This window comes from Mytilus trossulus, chromosome 8, assembly GCF_036588685.1.
Source record: "Mytilus trossulus isolate FHL-02 chromosome 8, PNRI_Mtr1.1.1.hap1, whole genome shotgun sequence".
Taxonomy (NCBI): Eukaryota; Metazoa; Mollusca; class Bivalvia; order Mytilida; family Mytilidae; genus Mytilus; species Mytilus trossulus.
Genome location: NC_086380.1, coordinates 62,513,428 through 62,530,303, shown reverse-complemented (window position 1 = coordinate 62,530,303; position 16,876 = coordinate 62,513,428). Strand labels below are relative to the sequence as shown.

General features: G+C 32.3%; 1 protein-coding gene across 1 annotated transcript; it reads left to right on the top strand.

Annotated features, from left to right (window-relative positions):
- Positions 1-5,099: 5,099 nt before the first annotated feature.
- On the top strand, positions 5,100-15,566 carry LOC134681241 (beta-1,3-galactosyl-O-glycosyl-glycoprotein beta-1,6-N-acetylglucosaminyltransferase-like). Its single transcript, XM_063540775.1, has 4 exons — positions 5,100-5,344; positions 9,146-10,107; positions 10,788-11,017; positions 15,187-15,566. Exons 1-4 carry the CDS (start codon positions 5,321-5,323, stop codon positions 15,498-15,500), a joined length of 1,530 nt encoding a protein of 509 aa, XP_063396845.1. The 5' UTR covers positions 5,100-5,320; the 3' UTR covers positions 15,501-15,566.
- Positions 15,567-16,876: the final 1,310 nt, after the last annotated feature.

Genomic DNA, 16,876 nt, shown 5'->3' with positions numbered 1-16,876 from the left:
GTGCATAATTTTGTTTTCATTCTGTCTTGGGCAAAATTATTCATTAGGCTCATATGCAAGGCAATTCATTTCTAAATTCATCCTCAACCCCGTCCTGACTCCCTTGTTTATCATCCGGGGGTACTAACCATCTTTTCGGGTATTACTGTGCCGGCAGCACTTACCAAAACATACCCTGTTCTTAACAGAAATATCCGAAAACATTCCATGACCTAGACCGTATAAAAATAGATGCTGTTCAGGACCCGAGTTCTCGACTCTATCTAATTAAATAAGCGATCCTGTTCAAACCAAATACTTTGTTTTAAACAAAGAGCCTGTTCTCAACAGCAGACATGAAACGGGACCCTGTTCTAACCAGCAGGGCATGTAAAAGCGATCCTGTTTTGCGGCACACTCATACCACTAAAAATATGGGAAGTACCCCCCCCCCCAAAAAAAAAACACCCACCCTCCCGAGTTTATCTATATCAAATATTTCATAGCTGTCCCCGTACACGCAAATTTAAAATTTTGAGTTGACTTTAAAAGTGCTACTGTGATTAAAAGCAGAATACTAGATTTCCAAAATGGGTTTATATTTCACATTAACTTGTACTTGTTAAACTACAAAGTTCTTTGAACCGTAATTAAGATCTTCAACAATGAGATAAATTACAGCATATTTCTTTTATATTTTACTTGATCCTCTTATCAATAAAGCAATTCCCACTAAGTGTCTGAAGAAGATAAATTCACTTGACATATAGACAAGTTCAGTTTTTGAAAACCTTCAGTATAATTTAGTCTAATGCATGGTAATAACATTGAAATATTAATAGTTAATTTTCTCATTCAAATTAAGCTGTCAGAATTGTTCATCCTGTTTTGATATAGGTCATTATGCTTATTAGAGTGCATTGAAGCTTGTTATTGGAAGAACTATGTAATGAGGGGGGCAAGGGGTTTAGCTGTTATGCTGTTATGGGGCATTTTAATTCTTTGTTATCTGTTATTCTGAAAATATATTTACTGTTAGCTGTTATTGTCTTATTCTTTGTTAGCTGTTATAGGACTATTTTCTATTTTGTTATCAGTTATTGTGAGAATCTATTTGCTGTTAACTGTTATTGAAAATTGGATTGTTAGCATTTTGACAGCCAATCTTCCGTAGAAATTAAAGATAATTGAAAATTGTGATTTGAATGGATAATAGTCTCATTGGCACGCTTACCACATCTTCTTACAATGTATATCTATTGGTGTCTTTCTACTGGTAATATCGGCTGACCCTGTATTTGCAGAAGAATTTCAGTAACATACATCACATAAACATATTAAAATCAATTGGACCATGGACCATTCCAGTATATATTATTATTATCCTTTCCTTTGTAATAAATTCCGTTGTGAACATTTAGCATTTTGTACAAATAATAATTCACTTATTATTTGTACAATAACTTATAGTATGGATTTTGTTATAAAAAAAAAAAAAGCATTGGTACACCCTATAGATTTTTTGTATTCAATGACCACATAATAATCTTTATGCTGTACTATTACACCACGGTCCCGGATTAGGGGAGGCAGATTGGACACCAACTAGCATTTTTAAGTTGACGCAGTCACATTCTGTATGTGCCTATTTCCAAGTCAGGAGACTGGATTCAGTGGTTGTATTTTGTAACTGTGTTACTAAGTTTCTCGTTCACTATTTTGTGGATAAATTAGGCAGTTAGTTTTCTTCTTTGAATTGGTTTACATTACTAAGTGGTTTGAATTTTCTTTTAGCATTTATATTATAAGTGCTACTCCCTCTCTTTTCATTTACCTGAAAGAGAACCCTGACCACCATATTTTTAAAAGCTTTTTAACTGCTTCACATGGCGAAAATTGAAGCTCAGAAACCATTGATGCAAATAAAGATGTCTTCAGTTTAATTTTTCGACAGATACCCTTTCAAAACTCCTACAGCATCTTTCCATATTCTATAATTTCACATAAGATGCATGATTGGTGTTTCACTTGGTGTCATCCAAATTTTCACTAGGTCCAATTTCTACTATCAGAATAACCATAACTAGCATGCATGTGTCAGTTGCATGTCCTGATTCCACTGATCTGGGTATTTTTGTATTTTATAAGTAAGTTTTAATAAGGTCATTAAATAAAAAAATAATATTGTGCATCAATTTTATTGTTTTTACTTATAAAGTATATATATTGCTTTCAGAAATAAGTTGATAATAAAGTGTTACTGGCTGCACTACTTTCAAAAATAAAATAAAAAAACCTAAATCATTAAAAATTGATCTCTCAAGCCCTAGATTAAAAATATCCCTATATCAAAAACAGAAATTAGTAATTTCGTTCAGAAAAATTCAACATTCATACTATAACTTATTGTACAAATTACGGGAAAAAATCAACCAAGGCAGAAATGCCCCAATGGCTGAAACGTCTTGTTTACACAAATTACAATTTTCTCGGTCCATAATACAAGTTATATACTAAGATCTATGAGCCATCTACTTGATTGGTACTGGACAGATTTATTTTCATATTTCATTTACTGTTATCTGTTATTGTCATTTTTAATTCCTTGTTATCTGTTTTTCACCAAATCAATTCACTGTTTTGCTGTTATGGGTACCCCCCTTGCCCCCCCCCCCCCTCTGTAATATGCAACGTGCTTCTAAGTACATTGTTGTTAGTTTATTACAGTTGATGTCATTTAGTGCAAAAACCATAGTTTGAATTGTACATCTTATCTTTATATTGTAGCAATTTTGATACTTTTGAGTGTTCTTAATTAAAAGACTTGTTATAGTGCAAAAATATGTGTGTTACTTTATGAAAATTAGGAACTGTGGTACTATTGTCAATAAGACAGCTAGCTACATGTAGCCACCGAAGTTCAAATGCAGTAAATATAAGCAAATATATGCAACTGTACGGCCTACAGCAATGATAACAAAACCCATACCGTAAAGTCGGCTATAAAACAGCTCCAATATGAAAAGATATGCATATGTCAATGTATGGACTTCAACAATGAGCAAAACCAATTCTGTAAGTTGGAACCGACAAAGTAATGATATATCAACAACGATAAACTAATAAGTCAGACAACAACAGATACAACTGTAGTTCATTCTATGAATCCACATTGTTACTCGCCCTGAAATGTGACCATTGTGCAAATAATTTAAATGCGTATGACACATACATCATTGTAGGGTGTGACGTCGTGTGAGCACCTATCGCAAAATTTTAAAAGAAGAGCAGTAATAGTATTTATAAAAAAAATATAATTAGGTTATCGATAAAAAAAAATATATATATAATGCCTCCGCAGTGCGTCTTGTTTTTGTTGTACATGTATTTTTTGTTTTGTTTCCATGGTTCAATACAAAAACGGCATATTAATCCAGTTTTTGTCAGGACTTATATTGTTAATTTTGTTTCAATATAAGTTTAAGTGTTTTCACAATCAAGAAAATCAAAATACCTTGTTCTCAGGATTACCACAGCGAATGTTATCTTTTGCTTGAGATTTTCAATGGCTATAAATCTAGAATTGATCTAACGAATCAATATTATCTATTTATCTAATTACGTTCTGACTTGAACTACGTGATGTATAATAATTATAAAATTAAAATCAAATTAAATGTTTTTATTTTGGGTATATATCGAGTGTTTACACCAATCTTGTTTACACCTGTGTGTTAAAAACATCGTTTGTTTAAAATGTCTTTTTAAGAGATTCGTAAACCATATCGTATTTCTAAAGTGGCATTTTGACCAATTTGAAAATTATTAATATACTTGACTGGACATACAAAAGGATAGACGACATTATTACATGTAATATATATCATGAAGATTTCTATTTGATCAGTTAGACCAATAAAGTATTGCCAAAACATGCAAGGGTCTCGGTGGGAACTTATAGAATATAAAATAGTGGATAACATTTAGAAAGTCCTGGAAGAGTTTATAAAATAGAAAATACTGGACAACACACAAAACGGAGAATAATGAAAAGAGAAAAATAGCCTAAAAATTAGCAAAGCATCCCATCCCTCTTTAAGGGGGCTGGCGGATCGAAATCGATTTTTTTATTATGTATAGGATATCGCTATATTTTTCTAAAAATGAACTTTATCTTATACTTAATAGAAAAATAAAGAGAAAAAATGGGGGTCATCGTTCATCTACGCTCACAATCTGCCTTCGAAAAAAACATACATTTTTGTAAAGGTACCTTTTTTTCTGTTGAACTAATAGGAGAAATAAATATATAGGGAAGTAATATCGAAATAAAAAAGAACTTAATTACAGAAATCGGTCAAATTTTACAATAGTTTAGTTTAAGAACAGCTTAATTTGGAAATAATAATAAAAAATATAGGTCACCGATGAGTTAAAAAAAGATATTTCAATTTAAAGCCAAAAAAAATGGCATTTTTGTACCAAAGGGAGATAATTTGAATCGTTTTCAATGATTTGTTGTTTTTAATTATTCTTGTACCATATGATAAAGTAACAACTACTAAAGTTAATAAATAAAACTTGTAATGAAAATGTTATTTTTTTTTCTGGAATTTTTATTCCCTCGAGCCTCCTTGTTTAAACCAAAATCTCTGTTTATAATACATTCTGAATATGCACTTGCTTTGACGTATCTATCGTAGTCTTAACTTAATTTTAATACATGTAATAATATCTTGTGTTAATTATCAAGTGTATCATCTGTTTCTACGGATACAAGTGTATGGTTAATTTTTTTTATTTATCTTCACGTCCAATGTTCACTTCCATTTTACTATTCCGTGAATATTCAGATGCGTATCCAGGGGTTTTGGAAGGAATAAAGGGGCACAGCTAGTGTCCTCAAACACGATAAAATTTGAAGTGAATCTGTTTAAAGTCTGGATTGACCACAAATACAGCTAAAAAAGAGGAACATGGGTCACCTCCCCCGCCACCCTCAAATACTCACCTATAAATCCGCCTCTGACATTACTATATGGAACTCTATTTCTATATTAACAACAGGTTTATTTGATATCATTTTAGTTCAAAAAATGGATGTTCGATGAACTAATATAACTGTTTAAATGTCACGAATGAATTGAATGGCCCGAAGGAACAATGGGATTTTAAATGTCCATAAAAATTGTGTAACTATTAATAGGAAATTCATGACGGTTTAAAAAGTTATCGTAAATTGTTTACATAAAGAACACATCATTACAAAAAGTTTTTAATACGTGTCCAGTTGTTCAAAAGTGAAAGGCTATGATTCTCCATTATAATACAAAATATCACTATGAGATCACGAAAGTTCGCTTTGGTGAGTACTTAATTTCAATGTTACGCTTTCTCTTTGTAGATTACACTTCCGTTCTATAGACTATATATGTATTTAAAAGTTTTTACCTATTTCTTAAGTGTTTTGTATACACAGTGTTGTTTTAATAAACTATCACTTCTACATGTACAATGAAATTCTACGTATAATTTAAGCTTTCACTTACTAAGTATATATATAATGAATATATCGAACCATCATAAATAAGGATAATCATTTATATAAGCTTTCAACATTATGTAATAAGGATTGTGTTTGTATGTTGACAATGAAAATATACTGTTAACTTAGGATATATTTCCGATGTTTACCGAATAGAGCCGTCACGTAAATTACAGAAACATCTGTACTAAAGAGATGAGACGTCCTTTGTATTACAATACTTGCGTTGTAGGAAAGTCTGACAGTTACGGTGGTTGGACCCCACCCTTTTTTTCTTACGATCAATGCATTTAAATGGGACATGTGATTGGAACCCTACCCTTTTTTTCAAAATGTCTGGGTCGGCCCCAGTCACATATACATGTAATACGCTTGAAATACTCGCAATCGTATATAAAGTAAATAAAAAACAGACAGAACTTCGGAACAATAAAAATATCTCAGTCCTGATTGGGGGTTTATGCGACTAAATAACCGCACATTTTTCTCTGCTGAACGTCATTATTTAATATAAAAAAAGAAGATGTGTTATGATTGCCATTGAAACATTTCTTCACAAGAGACCACACCCTTGACACAGAAATTAACAAATATAGGACACCATACGGCCTTCAGCAATGAGCAAAGCTCCTACCTCATAGTCAGATATGAAAGTCTTCAAAATCACAAGTGTTAAACAATTCAAAGTAGAAAACTAATAACCTAATTTATGCACGAAAAATTCAACGAAAACAAATATTTAACACAGCAACAAACGACAACCACTACATTACAGGCTCCTGACTTAGAAGTCTGTTTTCAGACAGTTGTAGTTGCATTTTCCCGATTTCCTTTTGTTCTTTATTGTATTGACTTGAGGCACAAGTTCTCTGTCAAAATAGAAAGAAGCCAAGAAAAGATACGATACCGGAAAACAGATCAATCATTTATATAAACTTAATACAAAGGGTTACAGGTTCAACACTATAAGTAAAGAGCTTTGATCATTGTTTCTATTAGTATAATTACTATTAATTTAGTTATCAAAAGATTAAATCATACTATATATGATTGTTTAACATATATGCACATTCCTTTTTAACATTTTTGGATTCGAGCGTCACTTCGGAGTTTTTTGTAGACGAAACGCACATTTGACGTATATAAAAAATTTAGTATGAATGATGAGTTTATTCACAATGACAATTTCGGTCAATATTGTACCTGTAGTATGGCACTGTACTATGTCGTGTCCATTTCTGACTGTTAATGGCATCTGTACATCCAATCAAAGTTATTCATTCGTATGACGTTTTTGTATGGCACGCCGTTTTTATATTTATTCAAATTTGAAGATATCTTATTTATTTAACAAGATATCTTATAAAGTGTTAAGATATCTTTAATTTTTATAAGATATCTTATTTAATTTGAAAGTAAATAAGATATCTCTATTAGTTTATAAGATATCTCTATTAGTTAATAAGATATCTCTATAAGTTAATAAGATATCTCAAAAAGTTTATAAGATATCTCTATTAGTTTATAAGATATCTCTATAAGTTAATAAGATATCTCTATTAATTAATTAGATATCTTATAAAGTATATAACTAAGATATCTTTCTTCTTTATAAAGATATCTTTTAAATACATACTTTATAAGGTATCTTATTAATTAATAGAGATATCTTATAAACTAATAGAGATATCTTATCAATTATTAAAGATATCTTATAAACTAATAGAGATATCTTATTAACTTATGAAGCTATCTTATTAAGTAAATCAGATATCTCTATTATTAACTAAATAAAAGATATATTATATAGTTAATAAGATATATTATAAATTAATAGAGATATCTTATATTTAAAATAAGATATCTTATATATTTAATAAGATATCTTGATAAACATTTTAATCAGATATCTTATTTGATATATTAAGATATCTTATTTAATTAATCAGATATCTCATTTTGTTATTAAGATATCTTATTTAAATCGAAATTGAATAAATATAATAACGGGGTGCCATATTTTTGAGCTTTTAATTTTGCCATTTGATTAAGGAATTTTCATTTTGAATTTTCCTCGGAGTTCAGTATATTTGATATTTTACAAGTTCTATTGAATGTTGGATAAGCACTGCATGGTTGGTATTTTAGTCTTTATGTAATTTTCGTTTCATTTGATGCGTTTTTCTTTTTAACAGTTTAAAAGTTTACAAGATTTACCAAGTCATAATTGATAGTTTGAATTAAAAGGAAAATAAAAGATATTTCCACAAAGTTTAATTTAACACATAAAGATAAGATTAATAGTTATTATATATAATACGGTAGTGAATTTAAATGGATTAAGAACAGATAAAACGACTTGATTGTTTAATTTGATTTTTAATGGATTAAACTCAACCACTTACTTTTTGACATTATACCGCAAGGTCTTGTTCTATATCAATTATCTTTCCGAGATTTGACGCACTGAGCTCAAATTTAATCCCATACTTTGATAAAAGAAAATTCATTCAATATCATGCATCAAACAAATAAACCATAAGAGAAACAAATTCAATTGGATTTCGCATGTTAAGGTACTTCTCTATAATAAACAGCTTCATTTTGATATTTGTCTCGCCTTGGCGGAGTCAAGAGCGAGACATAGGTATGTTGTTTCCGGCGTCGGCGTCAACAATGTATGAGTTTGTGATAAGGTCTAGTTTATAGTGAACCACTAGTGGTAGGTCAATAATACTTGGTATTTGTATAACTTACATGTTAGATTATTGCTATTTTAATTTCAACATTTGCATTATCTAAATTACAAAAAGGTGAGACATATCTCTATGTTAACATTTTCAATTTAAATTTACCAAGTCTCGCGTTTTAATTTAAATATCAAACCGTCGCGAGCGATAAAACGTCAATTTCTATGCAGTGGTAGAATCTATAAATATAAAACGTGGCACTTCGGATTCCTCAACCAATAAAAAAAAGTGGCCGCCATGAAATAGCCCAAAAGTGGCGCAAAAAAGTGGCGTTAAAACACCAACAATGATCAGTCAATATTAAAATTGTATATAATGTTGTTTTTTAATTGATTACCAGATTTTCAAAAATAGGCACTGCATTGCCCATACTTAATCATGTAGGGGCGCATCATCAGTTTCAAAGTAATTAACGTTCAATATATATATTAGTTTATATTGATAGGGAATTGACCAAGGAGTCCAAAGAGCGAAACAAATAAATAGGTCACCGTGCTTGTTTTCGAGATATGAGCAATTGAAATTTTGTCCGGAAAATATTCTCTCTCGACTTTTCATAGCTACATATCATTGACAAGTTAAAGTTCTCAAAAACTGTTAAAAAGTCATTAAAATTTTATAAGACTTTAACAGATGGCTTATCATTATACATGAAAAAAAAATCCAAAAGAAAAATGGGGGTCACCGGGCAATTTTTTTTAAGGAACTCTAATGGATAAAACCAGAGGATTCTGAAAATCTGACAAAAAATCCAAAACATGACAAGCCAGCTTCCTTAATCATGTAGGGGCGCATCATCAGTTTTTGTTTCTCCTGCATTAATTAATTGACTATATAATAATTGATTTAAATATTTTTGTTTTATTTACAGGTTGAATTTTGTTTACGACACACGATATCTACTAAATATGCCAGTTTTGTTTTACTGTGTTTTATTTTGGCGACTTTTGTTGTAAGGTGGGAGACACTTATGACGCGCATTCATATATACAATTCACAAGAACCAGAAATACCCATTGAAATTCATAAAAGACAAAGACAGTATTTAAGTAATCAAACTAAAATAAGTTATAAAATTTCTGAAATCAATTCAAATAAAGTGACAGAAAAAAATAAATACGCAGATGCTAAATTAAAATTCAAGGAAAAAACGAACTTAACGGAAAAATACCAAGCAAAGTACTACCAAGCTGCCCCATGGGAGAGAATAAATACCAAAAAAGAAAGCAAGGACGAGCCAGAAAATTATATTTTGTCAAAGAAAAGATTCGTCAAATCGGTTAACTGTGCGAAAATCATCCGTGGAAGTACAAGTGAAATTACGAAATCTGCCGACCTAGGAAATGACTATTTAACAGTTTTAACTCCGTCCTATTATATCCGTAAAACAGCAAATTGCGATGCCTTTATAAATAGTCGAGAATATATTACAGATACTTTGTCCAGGGAAGAAAAGGAATTCCCTTTGGCGTACAGTATCCTTGTTTACAAGTCTGTCTATCAGTTTGAACGTCTGCTGCGATCTATTTATAGACCTCAGAATTTTTACTGCATACATGCCGATATGAAGATGTCCGATGATGACTATGATGCCGTTCGGTATATAATCAGCTGTTTCGATAATGTGTTTTTCTCCTCCAAAGCTTATAACGTGGCATGGGGAACATTTTCTGTTCTTGCAGCTGATTTAACCTGCATGACTAATCTATTAAAGTACAAGTGGAAATACTTTATAAATTTGACCGGACAAGAGTTTCCATTGAAGACTAACCGGGAAATCGTCAAGATCTTGAAATCTTTTAACGGTGCTAATGATGTTCACATTGAAACAAAGTATGTATTAAATAGTATATTTGTTTTGGTACTTGTACGATGATATAAAAAGTCTATATAGAGCTAGTACTGATACCAAATACTATTTAGGTAGTCGCTTTCATGCAATTAAACTAAAATGAGACTATGAGACAGCTGCATGCCCAACAAGACATTTAGAGGTCAACTGACGGTCTTTGACATAAGACAAGTGCCTATACATTATAGTTCTAGCTTTCAATCACTTCCAGACGACAAATCAAGTAGTGAACAGATTAAAAAGTCATAAAAAAAACCTGAACACATAACATTACGAAAAGTTAACATAATACAGAAATCTCTAAACATATTGACACCATATCAAGGTGAAAAGCTAGATCATAGGTTGACGAAAAATACACGGAAATAGCATCTATTTTGGACACTAAAATATAAAGATGACAACACAGGGAAAAAAAGCAAAACACAACACTAAAGAAAACATAGTATTGAGCATCACGATATTAAAAGAACACAAAACCTAAGGGGTGAACACAAGTGTCCAGGAACAGTAAATAGTTGTTGCTCGGTGAGTGAGAACTGTATGCTGCTGGTGATTACGTTTTAATCTGATTCTTAAAAATATACATGAATATAATTTTTTTTAAAATACGCCGTTCTTTTTCGATGATTTAATTGATTTTTATTTGTGACTATTTTAGATTAAATTGGGAAGAAAGATGGGAAAAGGCAGGACCAGTTCCGGACAAAATAACACCCTTCAAAGGTTCTGTACATGTCGCAGTAAACAGAAACTTTGCACAGTTCGTTATAAGAAACGCCACTTCAATAAGACTGATGAACTGGCTAAAACGCACAGATATTCCGGACGAACTATTTTTTACAACGTTAAATCACAATCCGCATCTACGGATTCCAGGATCATTTACAGGTATGTAGTTAGGTTTTAAATGGTTGAACATTAATTTCATTTACACGTACATGGTGTATATAAACTTTTTTTGGAAATTTAATTGGTTACAGGAAGATGTGGTATGCGTGACAATGAGACAACTCTCCATCCTTAGGCTAGTAACATTTTTTTTTAAAAGTAAACCATTATAGGTCAAGGTACGCCTTCAACACGGAGCCTTGGCTCACATCGAACAGCTAGCAATAAAAGCCCCCCCCCCCAAATTTACTAGACTAAGTGTAAAACCATTCAAACGTTAATTTTTTTTAAACGCACTAAGCGTTAACATATATTTCTGATACACACTTATTTTTTTCTTCAGATCATTATCATAAAAAAGTAAAATCACAAAAATAGTGAACTTCGAGAAAAAAACATGGATAGTCCCTAAGCAAATGACAAAATCAAAAGCTCAAACACATCAAACGAATGAACAACAACTGTCATATTTCTGACTTGGTACAGGTAAAGTTATCAAGTTATGATCATTGGATATGTATAAAGTAAAAGAAAAGCATCTAATATAACGACGGAAAAAAAGACCGATTTAAGAGTACTTGCACTTACTGAAATCTTGCCGAAAGCCTTATTTTAGTAGTTTAAAGTCACTATAAGCAGAACAGTCGTTTACTGACCAAGATATATTGTATTAATAATACTTAAGAATTATTATACGATTTAGTTTAATTGTGAGGCGAAACAACGAAACAAAAAGTAAACAGACAACCACAGGTCAACGTACGGGAACCAACAATCGACCGATTATATGAATGTCGATAAGCTCATGGAGTATACCTGAAAGGTATTTTTTTTTACAAAATACTACAAACAAATGTAATGGTACACTCGAGTGTGACCTACCGAATTAGACTATCAAAGGGTTTGTGTTTTCTTGTATACACGACGAGTGTCACTTGTGGAGTATGATCTACCTTCCCAAACACCTTAGGTTTCTTTGGGGTTCTAATCTATTTAAACTATATAAGTGTTCTATTTTTATTATATCGGATGGAGTTTGCTCATTCTTAACTCTATGCTGTGCTTATGAATAGTTTGTCTTGTTTGCTTTTTGTTTTTGTTTTTGTTTTTCTATTTAAAAAAACTAGAGGCTCTAAAGAGCCTGTATCGCTCACCTTGGTCTATGTGAATATTAAACAAAGGACGCAGATGGATTCATCACAAACTTTTGTTTTGATGATAGTGATGTTTTTGTATATCTTACTTTACTGAACATTCTTGCTGCTTGCAATTATCTCTATCTATAATGAACTTGGCGCAGTAGTTTCAGTGGAAAATTGTTAAAAATTGACTGTAAAGGACAATAACTCCTTAGGGGGCCAATTGACCATTTCGGCCATGTTGACTTATTTGTAAATCTTACTTTGCTGAACATTATTGCTATTTACAGTTTATCGCTATCTATAATAATATTCAAGACAATAACCAAAAACAGCAAAATGTCCTTGAAATTACCAAGTTAAGGGCAGCAACCCAACATCGGATTGTCTGATTTATCTGAAAATTTCAGAACAAATAGATCTTAACCTGATAAACAATTTTACTTCATGTCAGATTTTCTCTAAATGCTTTGTTTTTAAGTTCTAAGCCAAAACTGCATATTTCCCTAATGTTCTTTTTTAAGCCGTGGCGGCCATCTTAATTAGATGGCCGGGTCACCGGACACATTTTTTTAACAATATACCCCAAAGATGATAGTGGCCAAGATTGGATTAATTTGGCCTAGTAGTTTCAGGGGAAACGATTTTTGTAAAAGATTACTAAGATTTACGAAAAATGGTTAAACATTGATTATAAAGGGCAATAACTCCTTAAGGGGTCGACTGACCATTTTGGTCATGTTAACTTATTTGTAAATCTGACTTTGCTGAACATTATTGCTGTTTATAGTTTATCTCTTTCTATAATAATATTCAATATAATAACCCAAAACAGCAAAATTTCCTTAAAATTACCGATTTAGGGGCAGCAACCCAACAACGGGTTGTCCGATTCCGGGTTGTCCGATTCATCTGAAAATTTCAGGGCAGATAGATCTTGACCTGATTTACAATTTTACCCCATGTCAGTATCTGCTTTGAATGCTTTGGTTTTTGAGTTATAAGCCAAAAACCGCATTTTACCCCTATGTTCTATTTTTAGCCATGGCAGCCATCTTGGTTGGTTGGCCGGGTCACCGGACGAATTTTTTAAACTTGATAACCCAATGATGATTGTGGCCAAGTTTGGTTAAATTTGGCCCAGTAGTTTCAGAGAATATTTTTTTTTGTAAAAGTTAAGGACGACGGACGACGGACGACGACGACGGACGACGACGACGGACGACGACGGACGACGACGACGGACGACGGACGACGACGACGGACGACGACGACGGACGCCGGACGCCAAGTGATGGGAAAAGCTCACTTGGCTAAAAAAGAAGATGTAGTATGATTGCCAATGAAACAACTTCCACAAGAGACCGAAAGGACACAGAAAATAACAACTATAGGTTTTTTGCAGTTTGTTTTTTTTAATTTGCCATGGCGTTTACATATCCTTTTCTGGTATCTTTCTGACAGACATTCGCCTCTCATTTGAAGCTTGTTAGAATTAAGTTGAATTACTTTTTGTAATGCCATATCATGTTTTACTATTATACTGACATGTTTTACTGTAATACTCTCAAGTTTTACTGTAATAGACAACTTTCGAGGTCGATGCATTTCCGTCAAAAACTCTGGTTTTAGTGGACGTCATTTGTGCGTTTAGGGGCGTCGTCACTTCCCTTCCAATGTTGAGCGAGTTGTTAGAAAACTATAGTTCTATATTGTACGAATTATTCGGCAAATTGAATTCTCAAAATTGACAATCAGCACTGCTGTCATTGGGGAATTGTCATTAAGTACCTACCAGGGGCGGATTTAGGCGGGGGCGTGGCGGGCGTGCGCCCCCCCCCCCCCTAAAATTTGCAAAGCATGGGTTGACTCCAACATATATAAGTATCAGAAGAGACCATTCAATCTTTTTTAACATTCAAAGTATACAAAACAGTCAGTTTAACAGAATCAACGTGATTACTAATCAACTGACCTACGCTTTATTAAAGTTCTATAAATAATTTCAAAAGAAGGTGTCAAACGCGAAGCTGCGTTTGATGACAAATATAATAGGTTGTTAGCAGTAAAAGTAAAAAAAAATGTTACATTGTATTTGCGGTTTTTATAATCAATTTGTTTGATAAGCAAAGTTCCATTGGACCAAAACATCCCTTACTCACAATCCTAATTTCATCATGACACGGTCAAGAAAACAGTCGGCAGCTGAGATTCTTTTATGATTTCCGTAATGAACGATTAAAATACATTACTGTTCAAAGCGAAAGGTTAGTTTTTTAATTTGTATCTCTGTGTCTACATTTATTTCTCACTTGCAACCTTAATATTTAGCCAAATTCTGTACCGTATTACTGTATGCTTTGAATCCTAAGAAAATAAATATAACTGCGTAAATGCATCTCATTCTGATTTTAGTTGTTTGTGGCGAACACAGTAAAGTCTGGCACGACCTCCGAAAATCAAAAAAGTAAACAACAAATAGTATGAAAGGACAATTAAAAATCGCTGGTAAAAGTATAGAACTTTTCGTTTGAAAAATATATTGGTAAGGTGAGCAATTGTGGTCTGTCTCGTCTCACTTTGCTTCCGTCTGTCCGCCCGTCTATCTACATTTCACCCCTTTAGAAGAATATTTCAATAATTTTAGCTAAAACAACTTCCAAAAATTTTTAATATATTAAAATTTGCGCCCCCCCTATCTAAAAATCTGGATCCGCCCCTGCCTACAGAACAATAATTATTTTTAGTGTTTCCTGCACAATGACGATCACTAAGACGCTTGATGAACGTTAATGGTGCAGGGATACAGGCGACCCCCTCTGTCTGGTAAAATGACGTTATAAAGACGCGTATAATTGACGAGTTTTTTTCGGTGACGAATGAACTCGAAAGTGGTCTATACTCTCAATTAAGTTTTACTGTAATACTCTCAAGTTTTACTGTAATACTCTCAAGTTTTACTGTAATACTCTTAAGTTTTACTGTAATAATGTCATGTTTTACCGCGTTTGATTCATTTAATTATTTTAGGAGATTTAAAGAAGAAAAACAGTTTCAAAAATGGTGATGTGGCGCGGTACAAGAAATGGCAGACCTCTGGCTGTACTGGACAAGAACACCATGGAATATGTATAGCTAGTGTTAAAGACCTACAAGTTTTAGAACGACGGCCAGAAATGTTTGTAAACAAAATAATCTGGGATTATGATCACTACGCAATGGACTGTTTGGAAGAACTGATTTATAACAGAACTGTTGATGGTTATAATGAAAATACTCAATTTGATACAAAAGAATACTCTAATTTATATTTTGTTCGAAATGCGTTACGGCACGATAAATAGTTGTAGTTTCAATTTTGGAACTAGTATTTTTGTCAATAAATGCATGGGCATTGTACGGGAAATGTGTTTACTTTGTGCGTGTCAAATATAATAATGAAAAATGATAGTTACAATTTATCTTTCAACCGTTGTAATATCGGTTACCCCTTTTATAGACAATGACGATGAAGACGGATATTGGGGACGGACACATATGAATAGGAACCATGCGTTTAGCTTGAACTAGAACGACATGTTAATCAAAATTTTGACGTGCTAGCTCACAAGGTTACACTCAACAGAAAGACTGGTAACCCTTTCCAGACACAGTATTCCAAATACTAGACTGACAGTTTATTTTTTATCTTTTTATACTGAAAGCCGCATGTAGAGAAACAACAAATTCCAATTTTCAAGTCTCTGTTTTGATCGGGCTTTTGATCGAACATATTATCAACCGGGCTCGAGCACGCTACTAAGAAGTTTCTGTCAAAGAGTATAACGTTACTCTTTTAACTACCGGAATATTATCATAGACTCTCCGAACTTTACCGAAGAAACGCGTAGACCAACGAGTTTAAAAGATTTGGTCCTTGTCTGAAATTTGGAATTATTTAGCATGTTAAATTAAGTTATGAAAGCTAAGCATATAAAACGTTTAAAGTATAAATCATTGAATAATATGTGACGAATGCTTTCAGTACTGTGGTGTCACCGTGCTTAAAAAATCATAATATTTTTTTAACAACTATATAATTATGCACTTTAATGGTACAAAGTGATTCATATAAAATAACAATATATTGAATATATTGAATATTTCAAAAAGTAAATCATTAAAAGAAACAAATCGTATTGATATATGTCTTAATTTTGTACAACTCATTTCGGCCAAAATTACGATCCTCTTGTTGATTTTATAAGTGTAAACATCTCTATTATGTCACAACATTTATGATTCAATTTGACTTGAAGACTAAACAGACTGACATTAGATCATTAAACTACGACAAAAACAAACAAAACCGATACTTCAATCCGGGAATCTGTAATGATATAGGTACACTCCTCTTTAAGTTGGTGTTCTCTCGTTCTCTGATTACTGCTGGTATTGTCATCCTCAATCTCATTTTACAGGGTTTGTATTGCTTTCACATAGTGCAAATTTGTTTATTAGTCATTATCTTCGTATTTTATTTAACCTTTAAATTCACCTTTTTTTTATTCGAGCGTAATTCGTGAGTCTTCTGTAAAAATTTGCGATTGACTTATAAAATGTTAGGCCAGGTATCTATATTGAGTTCACTTGATAACATGTGTGCTACAAAATGTAAAGATCTACATTGAAATAGATGTTAACACGATCGTGGTATCCCAGTCAATTGGTACTAAATGAT